The 22,818-nt window shown below is 57.0% G+C and overlaps 10 protein-coding genes across 10 annotated transcripts; 5 read left to right on the top strand and 5 right to left on the bottom strand.

Annotated features, from left to right (window-relative positions):
- Positions 1-99: 99 nt before the first annotated feature.
- On the bottom strand, positions 100-5,765 carry J7T54_008569 (Histone transcription regulator-like protein; the record flags this gene model as incomplete). Its single annotated transcript, XM_051510325.1, has 2 exons — positions 100-5,712; positions 5,763-5,765. 2 exons carry the CDS (start codon positions 5,763-5,765, stop codon positions 100-102), a joined length of 5,616 nt encoding a protein of 1,871 aa, XP_051358775.1.
- A 440-nt stretch (positions 5,766-6,205) lies between these two features.
- On the top strand, positions 6,206-8,369 carry J7T54_008568 (uncharacterized protein; the record flags this gene model as incomplete). The annotated part of the gene is made up of 3 exons (XM_051510324.1): positions 6,206-6,228; positions 6,275-7,784; positions 7,830-8,369. The coding sequence occupies 3 exons, from the start codon at positions 6,206-6,208 to the stop codon at positions 8,367-8,369; spliced, it is 2,073 nt and encodes a 690-aa protein (XP_051358774.1).
- A 210-nt stretch (positions 8,370-8,579) lies between these two features.
- On the top strand, positions 8,580-9,749 carry J7T54_008567 (uncharacterized protein; the record flags this gene model as incomplete). The annotated part of the gene is made up of 1 exon (XM_051510322.1): positions 8,580-9,749. The coding sequence occupies one exon, from the start codon at positions 8,580-8,582 to the stop codon at positions 9,747-9,749; it is 1,170 nt and encodes a 389-aa protein (XP_051358773.1).
- Positions 9,750-9,889: 140 nt separating this feature from the next.
- Positions 9,890-10,161, bottom strand: J7T54_008566 (uncharacterized protein; the record flags this gene model as incomplete). Its single annotated transcript, XM_051510321.1, has 2 exons — positions 9,890-9,914; positions 9,968-10,161. The coding sequence occupies 2 exons, from the start codon at positions 10,159-10,161 to the stop codon at positions 9,890-9,892; spliced, it is 219 nt and encodes a 72-aa protein (XP_051358772.1).
- Positions 10,162-12,004: 1,843 nt separating this feature from the next.
- Positions 12,005-12,511, top strand: J7T54_008565 (uncharacterized protein; the record flags this gene model as incomplete). The annotated part of the gene is made up of 2 exons (XM_051510320.1): positions 12,005-12,068; positions 12,129-12,511. 2 exons carry the CDS (start codon positions 12,005-12,007, stop codon positions 12,509-12,511), a joined length of 447 nt encoding a protein of 148 aa, XP_051358771.1.
- A 1,327-nt stretch (positions 12,512-13,838) lies between these two features.
- J7T54_008564 (uncharacterized protein) lies at positions 13,839-16,775 on the bottom strand (the record flags this gene model as incomplete). Its single annotated transcript, XM_051510319.1, has 4 exons — positions 13,839-13,887; positions 13,960-13,979; positions 14,520-16,130; positions 16,179-16,775. 4 exons carry the CDS (start codon positions 16,773-16,775, stop codon positions 13,839-13,841), a joined length of 2,277 nt encoding a protein of 758 aa, XP_051358770.1.
- Positions 16,776-17,754: 979 nt separating this feature from the next.
- J7T54_008563 (putative Histidine triad-like protein) lies at positions 17,755-18,420 on the top strand (the record flags this gene model as incomplete). The annotated part of the gene is made up of 1 exon (XM_051510318.1): positions 17,755-18,420. The coding sequence occupies one exon, from the start codon at positions 17,755-17,757 to the stop codon at positions 18,418-18,420; it is 666 nt and encodes a 221-aa protein (XP_051358769.1).
- Positions 18,421-18,531: 111 nt separating this feature from the next.
- On the bottom strand, positions 18,532-19,480 carry J7T54_008562 (Glycerol 2-dehydrogenase-like protein; the record flags this gene model as incomplete). The annotated part of the gene is made up of 2 exons (XM_051510317.1): positions 18,532-19,405; positions 19,458-19,480. The coding sequence occupies 2 exons, from the start codon at positions 19,478-19,480 to the stop codon at positions 18,532-18,534; spliced, it is 897 nt and encodes a 298-aa protein (XP_051358768.1).
- Positions 19,481-20,024: 544 nt separating this feature from the next.
- Positions 20,025-20,620, bottom strand: J7T54_008561 (uncharacterized protein; the record flags this gene model as incomplete). The annotated part of the gene is made up of 2 exons (XM_051510316.1): positions 20,025-20,433; positions 20,541-20,620. 2 exons carry the CDS (start codon positions 20,618-20,620, stop codon positions 20,025-20,027), a joined length of 489 nt encoding a protein of 162 aa, XP_051358767.1.
- A 1,223-nt stretch (positions 20,621-21,843) lies between these two features.
- Positions 21,844-22,771, top strand: J7T54_008560 (uncharacterized protein; the record flags this gene model as incomplete). Its single annotated transcript, XM_051510315.1, has 3 exons — positions 21,844-21,952; positions 22,112-22,400; positions 22,468-22,771. 3 exons carry the CDS (start codon positions 21,844-21,846, stop codon positions 22,769-22,771), a joined length of 702 nt encoding a protein of 233 aa, XP_051358766.1.
- Between the last annotated feature and the right edge of the window lie 47 nt (positions 22,772-22,818).

The raw sequence follows: 22,818 nt of genomic DNA, 5'->3' as shown, positions 1-22,818 counted from the left end.
TTTGCAGTTGACCCAAACTAAAGTAACACATGACTACAAAATGTATGTCTGGAGCGTAATCCCAACGCCCTGCTAAAAACATTCATCACATCTCCATGCCTAGGCACCCACGCCAATCTCTTCATCCTCCTCCGTCTCCTCCTGATTCTCAGGCGCCGTCTCCATGCCGGCCATTTCCGTATCGCCGTCGTCAATATGCGTCTCCTCCATCCCTTCTTCTTCTTCTTCCTCCTCCGCCTCTTCCGCCTCTTCCGCCTCTTCTGCCTCCTCAGCTTGGTCCTCATCACCCTCGCTTTCACTATCCGCTTCTTCGCCACTAGACTCCTCCCTGGGCACCAGCAGCCCGGGTGGCATCTCTTCATCCGACTGTTCCGGAGCGTCGCTTAGATCACTCTCGTCATCGCCATCGTTTTCCTCATCGTGACCGTCCGCGTCCATATCCATCCCTTCGGCAGCTTCTCTGCGTACTTGGGCATCAGGCCCATCACTGTCGTCGCTCATCGCAGCCAAGGGCGTGCGGCTGCCTCTCTTACTTGACGTACTGCCCACCCGGCTCTTCACAGAGCCCGCCTTGGGCTCGAGAGAGCGTTGCACTGCCAGCTCGGCCCTGCGTAGGATGTCAGGCCTGCGGACGCCCGTCTTCCTCGCTCGGGACGGGCCCTCGGGCTTCTCAGAGTCATTGAGTGTCGGGCTCGTGCCGCGGGAGTCTTGTGCCTCCGTACTCACAAGACTCTGCACAGCGGGGTGCACGAGCTTGGCGTCACCGGCCTTTCTCTCCTCGACAATCTTTGCAGGGTCGTCCGCGAACTCGCCTCGGATCTCCGTGTGGATTTTGGAATAGCAATCGCTGATGAGGTCGTCAATCGGACCGGCTTTGATCAGGCCGCCGTTGGTCTTCTTCAGCTCAATGGCATCCTTCATACAAAAGAAGGTGGCTGTGTGCGGGCCATCGCCTGCCGCCCAGTTGGTTATGCGCTCGGTGACCAGGTCGAATTCGTCCATGGACATGGACTTGAAGGCTTCTTCGGCGCCCTCTGGCATGTTGTACACCTTGCGAAGCAGTTTCACAAACTGCGCACAGCACCATTGCCATAAATCGGTAAAATGGTAAAAGTCGGCCGCCTTCTTCCGGATCCTCTTCAGGAGCTGTTCCATATTGACGCGGTCCGACAGGATGACGAGGATGTTGGTGACGAAATGCATGTACCTCTCTGTGTAGACGTGATGCCGCCCTGGTCGCTCCGAGTCGCACTTCCACACATTCATCACCATGGTTTTGGTCAGCATGCTCTCGCAGAGAATGTGGAAGGCCGCTTTGGCTGCGGACGACACGTCCTCATGGTTCGCGAGCTTCTCGTCAAACAATATGGTCGCATGGCGCATGATGAAGCGGTGCTGCCAGTTGGACTTGTCCTTGTCGCGAAGCTTGATCATATTGCTAATGATGTATTCCTCCCAATGCTTCGGCTCGGTAAATGCTGCAAAGCCATCGTCGTCACGGATAGGCACACCAAATGGCTGCTCGGACAGGATCTTGGCGGCTTCCTTGGCAGGGAGGTCGCCTCGCTTGACCATTTTATGCAGCACAGAGGCTATCTTGTAGTGAGGTTCCAGGATGGGCTCTGCGCGGCGCGACTTGCGCGCGTTGTGTGCCGTTTCCACGGCGTGTTTGAGGTTCATCACCACTGTCATGGCCGTGAGGCCCAACTTCCTGTCTTCCGCGGAGAGCTTCTCTGGATCGACCTGCAGCATCTTCCAGTGGCATTTCCCTAGCATGTAGTGGTTCTTCCAATTCTGCGGCTGCCTCTCCCTGGCCATTCGGAAAAGCCGCGATGCGTATTTCCAGACTTTGAACGGACTCATCTCGGCATGCACGGGCAGTTTGAAGGTGCCGTTGCCCGTGCTTTCGATAAAGTACCGCTCCAGCTCACTATGCTGGAACGCTTCCATGGCGAAGGGGTCGCGGCTGGATGCGTACATGCGCATGCCGAAGCGATAGTACAGGTCGTGCAACGGATCGCCCTCGTACGCCGTGGTGTCGACATTGTGCGAGTGCGAGAGGGCCAGCGTGTAGCAGTGGATCGCGTGTCGCTGGAACTTGACGAGCTCCGCGCGGTCCTTGTTGATCTTTTCTGCCGTCCACAAGACAGCCTCGTCCAATTCGTAGTCGAAACACTCGGCCAAGCGGAACCATGTATCCCACCTGTTAGGCGTGAACTGTAGTTGGGATCGCAGATTGGCGGCACCCACGCGCAGGTCGTCTGTCGCGCCTGGTGTTTGACGCCGATTGAGGTCGACGCCCTTGAATTTTGTCAAGGCAATCATGCCCAGCAGGTGAAACCAGCCGTGCTTCGCGAGAATGGCATCACCTCGCAGGGGGATAGTGACCGCATCCAAATCGACGCTGCCATGCATGGCACGGTACAGACGCAGGGGGTGAATCGGGCGCTTCATGTAGTCGTTGAAATTGCGCAGGTTGTGCATCATCTGGCTCGTCGACTTCATCGGTCCCAAGGTCTGCTGCATGTGGTCAATCGTCGTTTTGAGATCCGATTTGAGCAGGTCTTTCATCGCCATGCGGCTGGCCAACGTCATGACACTGTCGAGCAGCTGCATCGTACGGGGCCTGGTCAATGCTTCAGGAGAACATCCATGATCTTCCGTGATGGAAGCGCCGAGTTTGAGCGCGTACGTATCCCACAAGACTTGCTCCATGTAGTCCTCCCAGTGGTCGAGGTCCTTCATCCGCAGAAGCTCACGACGCATGACGTTGAGGAATATCTTGGCGGATGCTTTGCAGTACTGGCGTGGCCCCATGGCGCTGTGTATGGCCTGGAGGAAGTCTGCGCGATCTTGATCCGGGGCTACAATGGACTCATGCTGCGTCATGGCCTCATTCACAAGCGTATACTGAAGTGTCCACGCCCGGACTTGCATGTCCCTCAGTTTGTTTGTGAATTGCGTAAAGTAGGGGCTCTTTGATGGGGTGGGCGCGATGCCTGCTCTGATCTCGTCGTCGTACAATGCAGCCACGTGAAGCAGGCAGTTGACCTTGGCCAGGGCGCAGATGCTGCTCTTTAGGTGTGCGCCGTCGATAATGTCAAAGACGTCGCGCTCGTTGATAGCCATATTGAGTGCTACCAAGACCTGCTCATCCAGGGATTTGAGCGTTCTCAGAAGGAGCAGGCGTCGCGACTCTTCTGAGTTGTTGGCATACGCCTCGCTTTCGAGATCGCCCATGATCATCTCAATGCTTCTCAGGTGACACGAGAATTTTTTCGTTCTGTAGTCGATCGCCTCGTACGCATATCCAAGTTGTAGCCACAGGAAGAGCCTCAGCTCAGTGCTACTGTTTGTGAGGAATTTCCACAGATCGCGCAGTCCCTGACCAGCACAATCCGCGATGGACTCTGCTTCGCCCTCGGGCTTGTCCGTGGCGACCAACACTGTAGACGGGTTCAGAACAGGCTCCAGTGTCTCGATGACATGAACAGGGTTCTCCATCTCGTCTTGGAAGAGGCCTAGGAAGAAGTCCATGGTGGTCAGCTTGGAGATCTCCCGGTCAGCGGCGGCTGCCGAGACGAGCGGCATGACCAAGTTGTTGGGTAAAGTGATCTGCTGGACGTCATTATCATGCAGAAAGTCCCGCAGTGAGGTCCAGATGAGCAGCATATGCTCGCGCACGGGCTCGTCCGCGTGGGAAGCAGACATGACACAGGCCCACATGAAGCGGACAGCAACAGAGTCATCGCTGGGGGGGTTGATGAGCTGGACGTATGCCGATGCAACGTCGAGCCATCGTGCGAGACGGTCCTTTGTCTCGGCCCTCGTCGCATAGTCCACGACGCTGTTGGGGTTTGTGATGCGTTCGTAAATATCCACGTGTAGTTCGAACAGCATAGGAACCAGGGTCTCGAGGTCTTCCATCTCACCGTCTCTGATCTTTTGGTCAATGCGATGGTACAGGGCTTCGTGGGAGCGAGTGAGAATCTGGACCACAGTCGTCTTCAGCTCATCGGACCACTTCTCCGATGTGTACGTTTTGCTAATGGCCAAGATCCATTCGTAGGCCAGATCTCCGCCACACAGGCTCTCGCGACGCTTGTCGAGGTCATCGACAAACGCCTTGACACCCTTATGGTCGTCGAATGATGCAAGATCCAATTGGTCTTGAGCGCCGGACTTGGCATGCTCCAAGAACGAGGACAGGCTAAGCGAGGTTTTCTCTTCGCTGTTTAGTAAGATCATGGCCGTGTTTTCGGAGAAGTTGGTCAAGACATTTCGGAAGTCTTGGGACGCTCGAGATGTGAAGGCTGCCGTGCGGTCTTCCAGCGTGGTAGAATCCTGCAGCTGTTGAAATCGTGCCAGCGTCGGCTCGCCTTCCAAAGCAAGATTCTCCAGAATGTTCCTGGTCACTTGGAAAAGTCTGGCATCGACGTCCTGGTAGACCTGCAGCTTCCCTGATACATCATTACTGAGCTCGCCTTGCTCAATGGTTTCTCGTCGGCGCATCCGTTTACTGCGTTTCTCTCGCAATGTGCTCTCGTCGGCTGGCTCGGCTAACCCAGCGACCGATTGTGATCGCTTGCGAGTGAGAGGGGTGTCGGTTTCAGCAGGCTTGTCGTCTGCTGGCTTTTGGTGCTCAACTGCGTCCACCATGCCACCCTCTTTGTCTCCAGGCGAAGTATTGGCGTCCTGCTTGGTTTCCTCCGGCTCTTCTGTGACTGCCTTGTCCGGCTCCATGTTGACATCCGGCCGTGACTCCTCCTCTGCTGCTTCGCAAATTATATGCAGTGGGTGGGCGTCTCGCCCATGTGCCAACAGCTCTGTTCCTAGTTGCGACCAGGTCGACACTTTGATCTCCTCCACCGCGTCCTGGACTTCTCTCACTGGGCTCGCAGGTGGCGTAAGTGTCTGGGTCGGGTCTGGCAGGAACGATATCGGATCCAATAGTTTCTTCATAAGTACCGGCAGCTGATTTTCTATCCACGGCGCCATGACGGGGTGTGTGAGGGCCATGTGGTCACCTAGCAAGCTCAATTGCTGCTTCAACTGCTCGCCCGTCAAGGCCTCCGCTATCGATGGCGGCTCGACCTTTGTGACCGCAGGGTCGTCGTCCATCTCAACCGCAGCCTCTAGGCAGAATCTCTTTAAGCGTCCGCTGTTGACGGCAGCTGCAAAACGAGATGCGCGCCTCCATAGCTCCGGGTCCGATGGATCCTGATCCAAGGCTTTGGCCCAATTCTCCAACACCTTGTCGCCGCCATCCGCATGGTACGACAACTTGGGTTTCTTCTGCCATTCCGGGTCCGAGGTCCGCAAGTCCTTAAGCTTGTCGAGGAAAAAGTCCCCGTAATTTTTGTAGCCCAGGTACAGCGTCAGAGCCAGCGTCGCTGCGATGCCATCTGCGCCGCCCGCATCAATGTCGAGGCCCTCTGAGAAGGCTGCGAGGGCCAGGACATCATCTTCTCCATTGGCATGTCGCTCGGCTCGCTCGTACTCGGTTCGCGCTTCGCGGTATTGGAATATTTCGGATTGAAAAAGTTCATCGTACGCTGTGCCAGCCGCATCTCTGGAGCGAGCGCCTTGCGCATGCAGTCTTAATGCCTTTTGGAACTTCTTGAGAGCCTCGTCGACATGGAGCTCCTTGGTGCTGTCGATCTGCTCGTCGACATTTTCCTCAGGCTCGAGGTTGATTGCCTGGAAGCCGGGCTGCAGCAATTAGCCATGATTTGAAGTCTGGTTGATAAGAGCTTGCATACCATTCTCACGTTGTTGGATCAACGCATTGGGAAATGTGCCGATTCAGTCATTGATTCCATGAAATCCGACCCGATGATGCGCGCGACGACTGAAGACGCGACTGCCCCAACGCAACCTCTTTAGCGGCCCGAGTGTCGCGACCAGCTCTAGAGGTACATAGCCACTCCTGGCACGGGCCTCCATGGCTGTGGCGCACCCTGGCATTCAGCCACCAACAATGTGACCCACTTTAGGTACTTTGTCCAGGCTCCCCCGTCCTCAATCAGGGACACAATCAACATACCCAATAGCTCCAACGGACCAACATATCAGCTTCAGCCCCAGCAGCGGCAAAGCGTGCGGAGCTCAACGAACCACGGTTCCTCACCTCTCTCTATTGTATCCCCCTCTCCGCAACAGCTAGCCGCCATCACGAGCAGCTAGCTTCAAGAGCTCCCTCGCCATGGTTGCGCCAGCCGTGCCAGAGTGAGACCACTTGCGCCCCTGCACCGTCCATCGCTAATGAATCAAGGCTCACAGAGGAGATTCTGCACGAATCGCTCGATGCGCGAACCGAGTCGCTAGCCGCTCTCCGGGAGCTTGGTCCCCCCGACCTGGTACACCTCGTCAAGCAGGCCGCGCGGAATCAGGGGCGACAAACGGGCATCTACCACCATGTGACGGGTGTCGATGCCTCGTCCTCGGCCAGTCTCGCGGCCTACATCAACACATTGACCTACAAGGAACATGCGCCGAATGCGACGGCCAAAATCGTGGAGGGCGTGTACTGCTGCTACAACGCCTTCTCCCGGTTGGACATGCGGATACACGTCACCATCCCCGGCACAGTCGAGAGCTTCTGCGTTGACGAGCGGGGCGAGAAGAGGAAGGCAACAGACGATCTGTGGCTCGAGACGTATCTCTGTAGTGTGCTGAGGGCGTACTCCTACGCCGACGATGGCAGCGGTGACACGATCCGCAAGATTATGGGTGTGCGCAGGTTCAACCCTGTCACGAACACGGAGACGGAGCACAGGTTCTTGCATGCAGCTGAGCAGCTGTTCTTCAGGGGGTGGCAGTTGGGGTCAGACTCGGTCGTTCAGGTGCCGACCAATGTCTCGAATCACTTGACGGCTGGAATCCTGAAGTATCTGCAGACGACGGGTCGGTACACCTCCGGCATCAATCTGTTTGAAAAGCTGCGCTCACAGAGTGTTGAGGTGTCGTCACTCCTGTCCAAAGTGCTGTTCATGGGCAACGAGGAGGTGATGGGCGTCCGGACCCTCTACCAGTCGTTGCAGGACACCCCCATGGACTACGTCATGCTCGACACGCAGGCCGAGTTCTTGCTCAACAAGGCACAGACAGCGGCGACACCCGAGCTGAAAGACGAGCGACTGCAAATGGCTCTCCGCTGCGCAGACCGCAGCACGATTGCGGCGCCTAGCGAATTCGGCACGTGGGCTCGTCTGGCACAGGTCTACGTGGCGATGGAGGACTGGGAGAACGCGTTGACGATTCTCAACTCGTGCCCCATGTTCACCTACCAGGACAAGGATACGCCCGTGATGCCCGAACCGAAGGAGGTGCACCTGCCCACGCTGCCGGAGACGCGCCTCGATGAGATTGACAGCGAGCCCGAATCGAGATACTCCGAGCAGGTCGATCCCAGTCTGCTTGGCCTGCGGGCAGCGTCGTATAAGGGAACCTTTAAGCAGGCGTACAGCATCCTGACGGAGATGACGGCCAAGATCGGTTGGGACCAGCTTCTCAAGATCAGGAGCAATGTGTTTGTCATGGAGGACGAGTACCGGACTGAGAAGCAAGAGGCAACGGCGACGGCTAACAAGCGCAACTCCAGTGTAGACGGCATTCGCGAGCCCTCTGACGCAACCGCTAATGGTGACGAAGAGTCAGAGGAGGAGAAGGAGGAGGACGCCGAGTCGACTGCGCGCACACTGGCGCCCAACGACCCCAGCGAAGACGTGGAGAAGCCGCTCAGCACAATCGACCCAGGAGAGGTCAAGGCGGACACGGATAATGTAAGTCCCCCCTCGTGCACATATGTGTATCTGCTGACTGGATAGGCTGCCAACGACGAGCACCTGTCGAAACTCAACACCAAGCGCCTCTGTGAGCGCTGGCTGGACAGCCTGTTCATGGTGCTCTACGAAGACTTGCGCGTCTACACCATATGGCGCACACAGATGGCACAGTACCGGGCCCAGCAAATGCAGTATAAAAAGTCTGCTGAAGAGTGGGAGATTCTGGGGTCTCTTGCCGAGCGATTACAGCACCGCGATGAGGCTGTCGAGGCGTACCGAGCATGCCTGTCTCTGCGCTTCAGCCCGCGCGCCCTTGCCGGGATCCTTAGGAGCTATCGAAAGCAAAAGGTGACGCGCGACACGATCCAGGCCGTGATCCGTCTGGTGGCCTGGCAGTATCGGTGGTACAGCGAGTTCAGCCCGGAGCTACTGCACACGGTGCGGACACTGATCGAGGATGAGGGAGCTGTCAAGGTCAGGAGCATTGTGCAGGCGACCAGTCTGCCGCAGAGTGTGCTGGATCTCACACATCACTACGCGGCGCTCTGTGCGACATTTCGGAGCAGTGGGACAGACGGTTAGGGCTTTTTGAGGTTGTCAACCTGTAGGCGTGCCCTTCAAAGCAAAGCAGATGAGAATCATAAGATAGAGAGAAACATCAAAGTGAATTGTGGTTCTGGTGCAGGGATCTCTCGGCCCCGCGCGGGGCACTCCAGTTGCATCACAGCTTCAGCGCGTCCAAATTTTTGACCATCTCCCATCCATCATCACCACCACCCACAACCACAGACCATGGCCACATCAAGCGAAGAAGCGCCACTCGATCCCGCCGCTGCGCCGCCGGTGATTGTGTGCGTGGGAATGGCGGGCTCGGGCAAGACGACATTCATGCGCCGAGTCAACTCGTACCTCCACTCGAAGCAGAAGCCGCCCTATGTGATCAACCTGGACCCGGCCGTGCTCAATGTTCCCTTTGATTCGAACATTGATATCCGCGACTCTGTCAACTACGAGGAGGTTATGAAGCAGTACAACCTGGGGCCGAACGGGGGGATCCTGACGTCGCTGAACCTGTTTGCGACAAAGGTCGATCAGATTGTCAATCTGCTGGAGAAGCGAGCCAAACCGCAGGAGGACAAGGCGCCGATTGAAAATATTCTGGTTGACACACCAGGCCAAATTGAGGTCTTTGTGTGGTCAGCGTCCGGGACGATTCTGCTCGAGTCCCTCGCTTCGAGCTTTCCGACCGTGATTGCCTACATTATCGACACGCCACGTACGACCTCGACAAGCACGTTCATGTCCAACATGCTGTACGCCTGCTCCATTCTCTACAAGACAAAACTACCAATGGTGCTCGTCTTCAACAAAACGGATGTCAAGGATGCGGCTTTTGCAAAGGAGTGGATGACGGACTTTGAGGCCTTCCAGGATGCGCTGCAGCGTGATCAAGAGGGCGACGACATGGACGGCGAGGGGGGCGGCAGCGGCGGCGGCGGTGGCTACATGGGCAGCCTGCTCAACTCGATGAGTCTCATGCTGGAGGAGTTCTACGCGCATCTGAGCGTGGTGGGCGTGAGCTCCAAGGTGGGGACAGGTATGGACGAGTTCTTTGAGGCCGTGGCGGAGAAGAAGCAGGAGTTCATCGACGACTACCTACCCGAGCTGCAGCGACGGAGGGACGAGCGTGAGAAGCTGAAGAAGGAGACGCGCGAGAAGGAGCTGGACAAGATGATGCAGGGCATGTCCGGCCTGGGGGGCCCATCGATCACCAACGCCAAGGCGGATGACGACGTCGAGGTGGCGAGCGACGACGACGGCGAGGACTACGACTCGGAGGACGATGCCATTGCCGAGCGGGACAGTCTACAGGCACGATACCAGACGGCCGTGGGGGACAATGACGACTCGGTCATGGCGGATGCGAGCTTCGCAAAGTACCTGCACACGCCGCGATCTTGATGAGAGGCAAAGGCAGAGGCAGAAATGGGCGTTTGGGGCGTAAATGGGTATATGTCAATTCATGTAGGACAGCCGCACAGGCGTAATTCGCATTTCCGTCCGACCAAACTCCCAGACTCCGTATTATGCTGTCTCTGTGTCTACCGCGCCTCAAACTGGACCATGCTGCTCCTCGTTAGTCATCTACGCTGTGCTTAGAGGGCCGGTACCGGACGTACCGTTTCGTGCGCTCCTTGTAGAGGACACGGCCCATGCACTGGTTGCAAGCGACGGCGGCATCCTTGGCCAGCGCGACGCGACTGCCACAGTCGCCGCAGAGGTATGTTATCTGGGTGCGGACCTCGTGGCCGGTGTGCGTCGAGCCGCGGGGACCGGAGCCGGCGGTGGGGGGCTGGTATCCTTCGCGAACCATGGTGACGGCGTTTTGGGGCGTTGGGGTGATGGATTATATTGTCCTTGTCACCGCGAAGGTTTGACAGACAAAAAATGAGGGCGGTCAAAGTGGGGCTGGAGGAGAGATGGCAGAAAGAAGTCTGTAGCGGGAAGGCGGTGGGCTGCTATCTGCCCGCCCACCTGAGACAGCTCACCGGCGTCGAGGAAACAGTTCGGTTGACAGCATTGCTTTGCATCAATCGTGCGACTATTGAAATACACCCAGTGCGGAATTTCCATCCAGTATTGCTCTCAGACTCGGACTCGGGCCGTGTAGCGCGCTTCACGATGCCCTACGTTGACCATATTGGCAGAGAAAGCGAGCAGAGACTGCCATCACTGGTCCAGGCTTACGACGCTGTGATTGATTTCTACAAAAAGAAGCTTTTCCAGGGCACCCCTTTGCCGCAAACTGCCGGGCGCCTCATCGCCTAAATGAATGACAAGAAAATGATCTGGGCCGAGGCCCTTCTTCCTGGGCTTCATCCTGCTTGCAGTCGGCCAAAGACGTCAGTGATACGTTCTCCGTTCTCTGCCTCCCGGACACCTTCTCTGAGTCTGTCGCTCTGCAGACCAGTCCTGGACGAGGCACCACGAGGCACCCTTGGCCCTTGGATGCTCGGCACGGTATGCATGCAGACTGCAGATACCTCGGGCATCTCGACGTGGTCGAGCATCGAGAAGAGCCACGACACTTGTTGGCTTGGCAGGCAGCTGGCGGCTACTAATACATGCATACCAGAGCAGCCGCTAGAGGCAGCCAGTCTGGCAAAAAAAACGAATCCGATCCCCGGATCAGCAAGAAGCCGCCGCCCAGACATTTCGGCACCTCATCCGATGGCATTTGCAGCGCAAGCGGGGCAGCGATGTACAGTAGCTAATTAATCGCCTACGCAGCGTCGTAGCAGCGACCAGCACAGGCAATTGCCGGGCATCGCATGTTCCGACGGTGTCCTATCGCAGACAAACAGGCGCCTCTGCTGAGGACGGACGGACGGCGCGCTACGTCCTCTCCCTGCGTCGAAATTGCAGGAAGACCAAACTCTCGGGTCGATCGCCCAGGCTCACCTTGTCCGGTCGCGTCCACGTCGATTCCTGATGCCACTGTTGGCTCGCGCGTCCTGTTGGCTGTTGGTCGCTGCTAACGGCCGAGTCGGCCGCGCGGGCATAAGGGTTGTGCCTGGCGGCGACCGACGGCTCAAACACCGACTACCCCATGCACTATCACCGACAGCGACGGGCCTGTGGCGTGGGTGATGTGACACTCGACAACCGGCGGCCTACGCTTTGCACTTTGTGTGTTTCGGGTGCCGAGCGACTGGAGAATGGAGGAGGACGATGAAAACAGTTCCTCCGTCTCCCAAATGTCGGTAACAGCATTGCATTGCCATGTAGCCTCACATCGCAGACGCAACTTCGGCCCTAACGGGTCCGCCGTCCGGGGCGCCCTGGAGATCGTCATTTGGGTCCGGCTCTGACCTGAGTCCCATTATGCACTCCGTAAGGTGAAGACAGGCACTGTCCGCAGGATAAGTAGTCAGCGTGCCCTCTGCCAGGACACATAGGTCCGACACCCTCCTCACGTACCGGAATTGCTTCACGTATTACGCATGTACACGCGATCTACAGGCACTTTGTTACCCTGTCCCGGACGCAAGGTACTCGATCTGGTCAGGCCGGGGTCTGATCTCGGCGCCCTTCAATCCACCCGCCGCCTTCCTCCACAGGTGGAGGCAAGCCTCCCATACACCAAGTGCCCTTGGGCCTTAGCTGCCTCCAGCCCACCCGCCCGCGCCGTCGTGCCGTGCCCGTATTTAAATACCATGGGGCATCCCCCGGAGTCTAGGCCTGCCGAGCATCTTTCCAGGTCATCAAAGTCCGACAAGTGTGAGTTCGAGACGTCCAACCTGATCCGTCCCTATCACAGAGACTGACTATTGGCGACAGCATCACAGAAGAAGCCCAGATCCGCAAAACGGCTGAACAAGACGTCACGGCCAGCCCTCCGGCGCAACACCTCTTCCAAGAAACGGATCGACCCACGGGTTCTCTCAACACCAATCCCCACGCCAGACACACGCGACCACGACAGCACCATGCCGAGCAACAACGGGACCGTCCCTCGCTACGAGTCTAGCCCCAGCGACAGCGTGCACACAACCAGCTCGTCGTCACACCAGTCCACCGGGTCCACAGCCTCCAGCGCCGGGCGATCACACGACAACTGCCACTTTGCCGCCTCCCCTGAGCTGCAGATGGTGGACAGCCTGCTTGCCATGCTCACACAGAACGGCGCGCGGCGGCCGAATGGCCAGTCTTCGCAGAGGTAGACTGGCTAGACGGACAGGCAGGCGCAGTGAGTCACGATGTAACGAATATTTTTGGTCTTTGCTCGTCGCGCATTTTCGAATCATCTGTGGGAAACCAACCGGCGTCGGTGGGCACAATCATTCCACTGGCGGCAGCAGCAGCAGCAGCAGCAGCGCAGAGCAGTCGAGCTGTCAATGTCAACATGAACTAATCATGCCTTTACACGCGTGCGTACGTATTGTTGATACTCCTCCGCACATTCAGTATTGTCAACCTTCACGGCTTAGACGCCCAGCATTGGGGGCCGAAGGAGCGGCGGATCGGCCATAAAGCGGGACACTCCGACGCATGCCCACCCAGCCGGGACCCTACCATTTCCAATCGTGCATGAGCATGCTCTAGCTACTGTTGGTACATTGTGGGCAAGTCTGCAAGACGAGCTGAGCTGAGCTGTCGCAGCTGCAGGTCGGTCGTGCGCATGCAGAGTGTATCGCGTGCATATACGTACGTACGTATCGCACGGTTCACCAGACCAAGATGCACTGCGGCTGAGTGCGTATGTGTGCCGGCCGGTGACGCGTGGACCGCAACGGAGCTGATTTCCAGAAGGGGGCCTTGTAGGTGCTTTGCATCGTGATGCTGCTATTGATGCGTGGTACGTATGTACATATACTTGGACCCGTGTGGTTCGCAGCCAGCGGCACGGAAGAATCATGGGCATTTGATTGCGTATCTGAAGATAAGCCGCTTCCGGTAACTATCGGGCTTCTGGAAGCTTATTGTCTAAGTTTTGAGTTATTCGTATCATCTTGGCATACGTATTGCGCAATGCCGCCGTTGCCATCGGATTATGGAATTTCGACACGATTTGCTGTACTCGATCAGATCCACAGTCTGTTGACACGTTCCCCACTCGACAACTTCATGGCCTAATGATTGTTTTGTCGGTGTGGCTGGGCCCTTGGCCCAATGTCTACGTATAACCAACAGGTATGGAAGCCACGCTGACGTTGTTGGCCCTTGAGCTTGGGAGGCACATGTGATGTTTACCAACCCGCTAAACCATACAATCCGATTCGTTCTGATCTACCTCTTGCATGATTAGCTGAATGTGAACACACCACAAGACACTCTGGAGCCAACAACATGAACAACCCGCCGCCAAGCCGAAGCTCCAGTCAGTAGTCACTTAGAACAAGTTTGCAAACCAACCGTCTTTTCGCGAGCGATAGTGAGCAGCGTTGCAGAAAACACTGGCTGGCGTCCGACGACGTGTCGCCCGTCTCAAACCTGCATGTCGGCGTTACGGGCGGGCTTTGCTCGTTGGTCGCACTCCGTACAGTGGTTCTACTCTCCTCTCCTCCACCGCAACTTTTCGGCCATCGAGTTGATGTTCCTGTCAGTACATGTGCTTGTAGATCGTCCGACTATCACACCTATGCGACGGCCGTAGTACCCACGGGCGTACTTGCATACGGCGGTCGCCGACTACAGCGCGGCAGTGTCAGCACGGCATGTGATACCCACTGCGCGCCCTACATCCCGGACTGGGACTGCATGGTTCTGGTCTGTTGTCGTTGCTGCTCAGGGGGCCAGAGGAAACAATGAGTCAACATGCTGCCAGGAGTTGGCACTCCTCTGTGGTTGGCCCGAGACATATCCAATGATGTGATGGCACTCATTGCTGGCGCCCGATCACCGATCGACGGTGAGTGCTCATTGACACTATCATTCTACCACAACCGTCCAGATACATGTCTCTTGTCTCTACAGGTGTCGCCGATCAGATCTCTTCCCCAACACCGCAAAGCCAAGGCTAAAACAAATAATGACTCTTGCCAGCAGCATATCGTCCAAGCCAAGGGTACGAAACCCGACCCCTCAGTATGTTTTTGGATCTCCCTGACGCCCATTCACATGGCCAAAGCCAGACATTGAGCGAGAAATCGCGGTTGCGGCTGCGGCTGGATCCCCCGTCTGGTGGTGACTACTACCATCTCCAACCTCCATGTGCGTTGGCCAACTGACCGCATGGCCAGTGTAGTAGCTGACGCTCGCGCGTGCGTCACTGCTATAGCGTATGGTCGCCTCATGCCCAGGCGCTGGGTACTCCAGGTCCCTCTCACCAGAGGTCAGAGCGTCTCTAGCTACCCCCCGAAGAAAGTCACGAGCTACGTCCGAATGGGAGAACAGGACGCGCGGGCCATCGAGCAGCCCTCTACCCTCCATCGAAGCAAGGGTCGCCTTGCCCGTGAGCGTGAGCTGCCCATTCTCGCCAGCCATTAAATCGTCTGTGTCCATGGCTTCTGAGGATATGGGACTACGCATATCTCGGTACGATCCCAGCGCGCTGTGCGCTGCCGCGACTTGACTCTCATCGCAGCTATCAGGTGGTTCAATCTTCGCCTCCATCGTCGGGAAGAAGGGACTATCCTGCCTGCTCCTGGAGCGGTCTGCTGTCGGTGATTCGCCCCGCGTGTCTGCCGCCGCGGCTGGTTGGATGTTCTCTTTACATTCCAATACCCTGGTTCTGATTGTCTGGTCATTGGCGTTTGCATCTGATGTCTGTTCCTCGCCATGCACAGCGTCCGGGCTGTCTCGGTCCTGGCCGTGGGCATCTTCCACAGCATTCATTCCCCTTCTCGTATGCTCGTCAACTGGACCATCATCTAAATCTCCTTCGTTCCTCGGTAGAACGTGAGAGGATGGGGCGTTGCTGGTCTCATGCATTCCCCCGCTCTCCTCTTGCCCGAGATTCTTTCGTCGGCGCAATTCTGCGAGAACAGCACTGCGGTTCGCGACGGATTGCAAAGATGGATCGGTCTTGTCGAGTTCCATGAGACTGTTTGCCGGAATCCAAGCTCGCGTCCATTTATTCACATTGCTATTGTTGATGACGACCACAGGATGTTGCCGCCCCTGGATCTTGGGCCCATGATCCTCGTAGTCCTTGGCCCACGCAAATCCGCCATCTGTCTTTCTTCTGTAGCAAACCGGGGGCTCGCTTTCCATTTCCTTCGCGAGATCTTCCGTCTGTGCCTGCAGCTCGGCAATGCCGGTGCCTTCGACACTGGGCGGAAGTGGCAAGCAAATTGCCGCTCTGAAGTTCTGACCTATCCAGGCAAGATAGACTTCACCAGGTTTGGGGTCGAGCACGGCTTGCGAGGCAGTACCAGCTCTCCGCTGCATCGGCTCCTTCGCGCACGCTTTAGGAAAAAATTCAGCCTCCTCGTCGTCGTCGCCCGACAGAGTAGTGCGGCGTCTGCCCTTGTGCGGAAGGTGAGGCTCTCGATCTTCTTGACCAGCGTCCACGGCGCGGTTATTCGCCTCTACTAGCTCCGGTGTGCAGTTGAGCACCTTGTAGCCCAAGTGTGCGAGGGCCGTTCTATTCGACTTATCCATGAACCCATGGCTGTCGGAGTGTAGGTGCTTACCCGCGCCGGCGAGTGGGTTCTGGGTGTTGAAGCTCAACTTGTGTGTCTTGCACCACACGATCCACCAGTTTTCCTCGTCGCCATTGACCCGGAAGATTCTGTGTCTGCTCTTGGCGTTCTGGAAGAATGTGTGGATGTCGATTGAACGTTCTTCGAGCCTGGGGGCTTTTCGAGGAGTGTCCTTTGCTCGAGACCGGCGACGTTTCTAGGATACACTTTAGCCTGGGTCGAGCATTCTGGGTGCTCTCGTTACCTTTTGGCGTCCGGAAGACGATGGGAGCGAGAGGGGAGAGACTTCTTCTGTTTGCCTGGACGCAGAGTCCGGCACACCTCTGTCCTCGCCATGATCTACAGGGCCAGATTCATCGCTAGTTCTATCATCGTATGGCGTTGGCTCGGGAAGGTGGATGTCTTCTGCATCGATTTCATCGAACAGGGCCAGCTCTCTCCTTTCCATGTCGCGCACGCACTTGAGTTTCTCCTCCTGCTGCAGCAGCAACGCCTCAATGATAGGTTGCGCCTGCTGGAAAAACTTCTTGAATGACGAGCCGCTGGACGCGTTGCATGGCTCAAGTTGCTTCTTCATATCCACATCCAGCTGGGCAATGTCAGCTTCGAGCTGCGATCTGGTCGCGACATGGCTTTCGAGCTTGGGCTTGATCGCGTCGTGCCTTTCGATGCGCGCGTTGATGCTGGCGCGCTCTACCCTGAGTCTGACAAGCTCCTGGTCTAGGCGCTCAATCTCACTCTCGACTCGATCTCTTTCGGCGCAGTCTTTTCTCTCCTGCAGGCGCACTCTTTCGAGCAATTTATCGAAGCGACTCCTGGTCGCCATGTTGATACGGGACATGCGGCTGCAGTTGATCAAGAAGTGACGGATTGAGGGAATGGAAGGTTAAAGACAATATGAGGTGAAAGTCAGTGCAGCCAACACATCTAATGTTCCGCTGGCTGCGTCTCCTTCCTCCGGCTGCTGCCCCACCACAAGCCACGGCGGCGGGCAGCTGGCAAGGCTCTGGCCCCTGAAACCCCAATCCTGAAGTACGGATACCTATTGTTGCTTGCAGTCAATCTCAACCTCCAGCCTCCAGATACCATGCTGTTGGTGCTTGTGCTGCTTGATGGTGAAAGTCATCCGCAACATGCATGTACCCATAGGACTTGCAGATGTTTGACTACGATATATAGAACAGGCTGTCTAGCTAGGTTTGAACAACAACTTTGTCGGTTACTCACATCGTATGTCCATTCCAATATTTGCGAGGACCAAGCCCATGTTTTGCTCCATGATGCTGCGCATCTTGTTTGCTCAGGGTGTGCTGTCATGCTGTGCGCGGCGACGGGGTCACTTTATTGCGAGGAAGCGAACGACATTTTGCCTGCTGCGTCTCTAAATAATCGTCATTCACCGAGCGTTGCATATTACGCATTGGCCCCTACATGTACCTTGAGTCTCGCCAGCTCGACCTGGTAGTACACATGCAATCGTATTTGCTGATTTGACAACGGGTCGCAATCTGCGGCACACGCTGGCGTGTACAAAAAGACTGCAGAAAACAACAGTGTATAATAATTCAAGCGCATTTTTCTATTATAATGGCGATTTTAATCACCAACTGCCAACGACAGGTACTGGTAGTGTCTCGACTCTCGAGAATGATGGCTTACACCTCGTGATAATTAAATGATCCTATGTTTTGGTAAAGAACGCTTTCGCAATACATTAGAAAATTTAATCTGATATCTATTATCATTGCGTGAGAATAGCCATTGCAAACCAGCCGAAATCCATCCTCGCTTTCATTCTAAAGCCCCCGTAAACGCCCACAATGACCCGCCAACCTCGGCTCATCTGGCATCTTTTCCATCACCTTCGCAGCAGCACGTCAAACCTGCGATTTCCCTCGCACCAGTTGATTGCAATCCTAACCATGACCACCGACCTTCCCTGCCCCTTCTGCAACATTGCAGACATTCACAAACCCTACGACGCAGCGCATCCCCCGGCCTCAATCGACCCCGAAAAGACCAGCCCGCCCTCGTTCCTCCTGCTCTCGACACCGACGCTGATCGCCTTCCTCGACATCCTGCCGCTGTCGCGCGGCCATCTCCTCGTCTCACCGCGCGAGCACCGCCCCAAGCTAAGCGACACATCACCACTCGAGGCGCGACGTCTCGGCGCCGCGGTGCGCGTCCTCTCGAAAGCTGTGTCGCGCGCCACAGGGGTAGACGACTGGAACGTCGTACAGAACAATGGCGCGGCAGCTGCCCAGGTCGTCCCCCACGTACACTACCACATCATCCCGCGACCCGAGCTCCGTGCGCAGGGCAAGTTGAGAGAGAGCTTCACCATGTTTGGTCGCGGCACGAGGGAAGAATTGGACGATGACGAGGCGGTCGTCCTCGCGTCCGATATTCGCCAGAGGGTAGCCGAGATTATAGAGGAGGAAGGAAAAGACCTTTTAGACGACTTTGAGCTCGAGTCCAAGTTATGAGGACAGCATAATAAAGGAGGGCGGAAATCTTTTGTCACTTTGTTTTTCTTTCTATTCTCTATTCTATTTCTCCATAGAGCCAGCGACATTGCACCTCCTCTGCCCATTAGTTTACTCGTCGTCTCCGAAGAAGACCTTCACAGGCAGCCACCCGTCGTCGCAAACCTTGAAACGGTCAGGAATCGAGTCAATGGCCTTGACCTCGTCGTCCGTCAGACCCCAGCCGTCGAGCTGCCAGTTGGCCTCGACGCGCTTGGGCGTGACACTCTTGGGGATCACACTCCAGCCCTTGCTGAGGCCCCACATGAGGAGGACCTGCTGCGGCGTCTTGCCCTTGGCCTCGGCGATGCCTAGGATCTTGTCGTTTGTGTACAGGGGCGAGTCGAGTGACCCGAGGCACGAGTAGCCCGTCGAGTGGATGCCCTTGGACGTGTTGTAGGCGACCAGCTTGGGCGACGGGTTCGAGGGATGCAGCTCAATCTGGTTGACCGCGGGGACAACCTTGGTGTCCGGGCTGGCGAGCAACTTCTCCATGTTGGTAATGGCAAAGTTGGAGACGCCAATGTTGCGCACCTTGCCAGTGCCCACGAGCTTCTGCATCTCGCGCCACGTGTCTCGAAAGTCCCAGTCCGCGTAGTGCTTGGACTTGTCGTCGGAGTCCGTCGAGCAGGGCCAGTGCATGAGAAAGAGGTCGAGATAATCCGTCTGGAGCGCTTCAAGGCTGGCGCTGAGGCCCTCGACGACGTGCTTGTGCCATGGGTTGTCGAGCTTGGTCGTCAGCCAAATCTCTGAGCGCGGGACGCCCGAGGCCTTGATGCCGTCGCCGACCTCGCGCTCGTTGCCGTAGGCATGGGCAGTGTCGATGTGGCGGTAGCCCGCGCGGAGGGCAGCTTCGACAGCCGTTGCCACCTCGTTGGGCTTGGCCCTCCAGGTCCCCAGGCCAACAGCGGGGATCTTGTCGCCGGTGTTGAGCGTAAAGGTGCGCCTGCGTTGTTGTTAGCCCAAATTGCTGCATAGATAGCATAGTGGGTGCTCACGTTGTCTGCTTAGTTTCGGCCATGATGTTCTGCTAGTATAGTGATTGGTTTTGGATAGACGAACACAGAGGTTGGAGCTCGCGGAATACTTATACTGTTGCGGGTTCCTGGAGCGTTAGCGCTGGAGAGCCCCTCCCCCTCATGACGCTGCTGCGGGATGCCAAGACCGGTTCGATCATCGAACAGTCCGGGGGCAACGCTCCGGTATCGCGTATAGGCAATGGGCGAGATAGCAGCAAGGCAAAATGCTCGCCCGCCTGAGCGGCAGTCAAACTGATTCACCCAGCACTTTTTTCTGGCAGGCCAACGAGCGCCTGTGATGGCGCGGTGGATGATTACACGCAAGTGGCGACAAAGGCCATATAGGCTGAAGAAATGCTCCAAAGAGCTCCAATCCTAGCTTGGTCGGCAGCAGCACTAATTATATGTAGCTCACATCGTGGGGCGATCCTCTTCGGCGAAAGATTACTACGTTCAGCGAGGCCTAATCCGATGGCTGAGATTCCGTGGCGTTTATTGGGCAGTGTTAAATGAAAAGACGTAGCTCGCTATCTATCTTTTTACAGATCACTCGGCGTCACCAGCCGCCGCCTTCTCCTCGGACTGCGTCTCAGCAGGCGCAGGCTTGTCGGCGGTCTCCTTGGCCGCCTCGTCCTTAGTGTCCTTGACAGCCTCGTCGTCCTTGTCGTCGGCTTTGTCGTCAGCCTCGGCTTCAGCATCCTCTTCCTCCTCCTCGTCGCCTTCGGCCTCGGCGTCGCCCTCTGTGGTCTCGTCGGTGGTTTTGCGCTTCTTGGCCGGGGGCTCAGCTGTCATGGGGTCAGTACGAGTTGACGTGGACAGGTCGGGACCCTGGTTACTCTGTTCGCCATTGGCTTCATTCTCTTCGCCCTCGGCTTCCTCGTCGCCCTCCTCAAGCTCCTCCTCCTCGTCGCCATCTTCCTCGGAGACGTCTTCCTCGTCGCCACTGGAGATGTACCTGGAGACGGGTCAGCACGGTCTCGCAAACCCCGATGCGACGCATTGGAAGATGCAGCGAGTCGCAGCGCAAGCCAATGCGCCCAATTGAGAGGGAAATCCACTTACTCTTCTTCCTCCTCAGCATCGTCGTCCTCAGGGAGGGAGACGAGCTCCTCCTCTTCCTCGGGGCGGCCGCGCTTCGACATGATGACGTATGTGGTAGGAGATGAAAGGCAATTGGGGTGTCGTGAGGATATTTCGCAGCTCTCCGCGAGATCTTGTACAGACGAAACGGACGCAATGGGGTGATGCAAAGTTCAATGGGCGTGAGAAGGGGAGAGGAAGAAGGGGAAGAAGTGAGAGAAGCTGGGGGCACTGAGTGGGCTACCAGGCTGCGCGGACCTGGCGGGCTAAAGGGGAGGTACCTCGCATTGTATGCGATCAAGGCTGGCGTGCCACGTACCGTCACTGCTGCTGGCGCGACCGAGGGAGGGAGAGACAGGACGGAAGCAGAGCTTGCGTGAGGGGAGCAGGCTGGTAGCTTGGACTGTGTGCGCCGCGCTTGACACTGTCCTTTGTGTGCCTTTCAGCACAGTGTCCCCAAGCTCGAGCCCCTTGACGAGGGGGGCGCGAAAGGGGTGTGTGTCGCAAGGCGCAGGTTCCTACGTTGCCCAATAGCGCAGCGCAACACCGCATTCAGAGCTGGCGCACTCACCCCTCGGCGCTGCTCTAACAGCTGGGGCAAGCTGCACATGGTGATACTATGACGTCATGGCTACGATAGCCAAAAGCACGTGATCTAGCTCAAGCAGCCAGCTACCAGCGGGGCGCCACGGTCCGGCTGAGGAGGCTGGAAGACGCTTTCAGCGTCATTGACCAATTCACTGAGAAAAGAATGACTTTGCCAAGAAAAACACGCGTGCAAAATCTCTAGTCGTCACGGGCAGCCTGGCCTCGAACGGGTGATGCCCAAAGTCCCATCACGTGCGGGTCATTTCGCTGGCGTGCATCTGGCATTTCCTCTTTGGGTACCAGAGCAGCCCGCGATTCGCCGCCAGGACTCGGGGACAGAGAGGGACCGGAGATCACTCTGTTCTTCCATTGACACTTGCATTGAGACGAACTCAGGCGCCTTCTTAAGCTCTGCTTGTCCGCTCGGCCCAGACCTTGCTCTTTCCATATCGTCATCAACGCCAACGCCCATCTTCTCTTTACCGCTTGTAACGCCAGCCCCTGTCTACGCCGGAGTGCTCCGTCCAACCCTCCTGCTCGTCCAGCTTCTTATTGAGCTCCCTGGCGCCGAGTCCAAGTTCAGTCCCCGGCTCGAGGTCCGTAAAGACCCTGGGGCACATACAGGGGACGGGTCCGGGAGCTTCTGGGCGTCGCGTTGGATCGGAGCAATGTCACCACGATCCTGGCACTCCTGCTCATGACAAACTCGCCGTTTGCCCTCGGCAATGAGAAGAGCGCGGCCTGGCTGTATGCGGGCCTGGCGTTCTGCATGCTCATCGATCTTGGTCACCACGTCGACCTCACCGGTACGCCGCACTTCTCCAACGAGGACCTCTAGGTACGAAGGCGCGTCTTCTGGGCCGCCTTTGTCGTCGACAAGATCCAGACGCTCTACCAAGGGCGGCCGTCGACCCTCAAGGAGAGCGATGCGCTGGTGCCCATCAAGTGCCTCGACTCGTACTAAGAGCTCGAGCACTGGCAGCCCTTTGGCTACTCATCGTCCACGACGCACTACCCTGGGTCGCCGGCCTACAGCAACTCGACGTTTGCCGGTCTGTGTAGGATCTCCTTGATCATGAGCGAGATCCTCAACAGCATCTACATGGAGCGGAGCTCGGATCAGACGCCCAGGGAACTTTCGACCATGCTCGAGGTACTACAGCTCCGACTCGACAACTGGCGGCGAGAGTTACCATCGCATCTGCAGCTCGACCCGGGACGACAGTCGCAAGGATGGAGTATCCCCCGCCCCACGTCTTCAGTCTCAAGTGAGTTGCCTTTGCATCTTGTTTCTTGCCTTTATAGCTGACATGCTATCAAGTGCCATGTTTGACGTGCTCATCATCCTGCTGCATCGACCCTTTGTAGCCGACGGCCACCTGTACAGCACGTCCCGCTCCATCTCCGTCGACTCCTTCATGAAGTGCGCGTCCGCCGCCTCGACCATTTGCAGCCTCGTCCGGGCCTACCACCAGGCCTTCTCGACACGGAGGGCGCCCTACCTCATCTCCTACGCTACCTACGTCGCCGCGACAATCCACTCACGCATTTCCGCCCGCCGAGGGAACAACTCGTCCGCGCACGCGAACCTGGCGACGTGCCTCGACGTCTTTGAGCAGAACTAAGCGGCCAACTCGGCGGTCAACAAGGCGTCGCTGATCATAGAGAATCT

This window comes from Emericellopsis cladophorae, assembly GCF_022114955.1.
Source record: "Emericellopsis cladophorae strain MUM 19.33 chromosome Unknown NODE_91_length_55592_cov_114_994524, whole genome shotgun sequence".
Lineage (NCBI taxonomy): Eukaryota > Fungi > Ascomycota > Sordariomycetes > Hypocreales > Bionectriaceae > Emericellopsis > Emericellopsis cladophorae.
The sequence above is the reverse complement of the archived record's forward strand: the minus strand, read 5'-3'. Positions and strand labels throughout refer to the sequence as shown.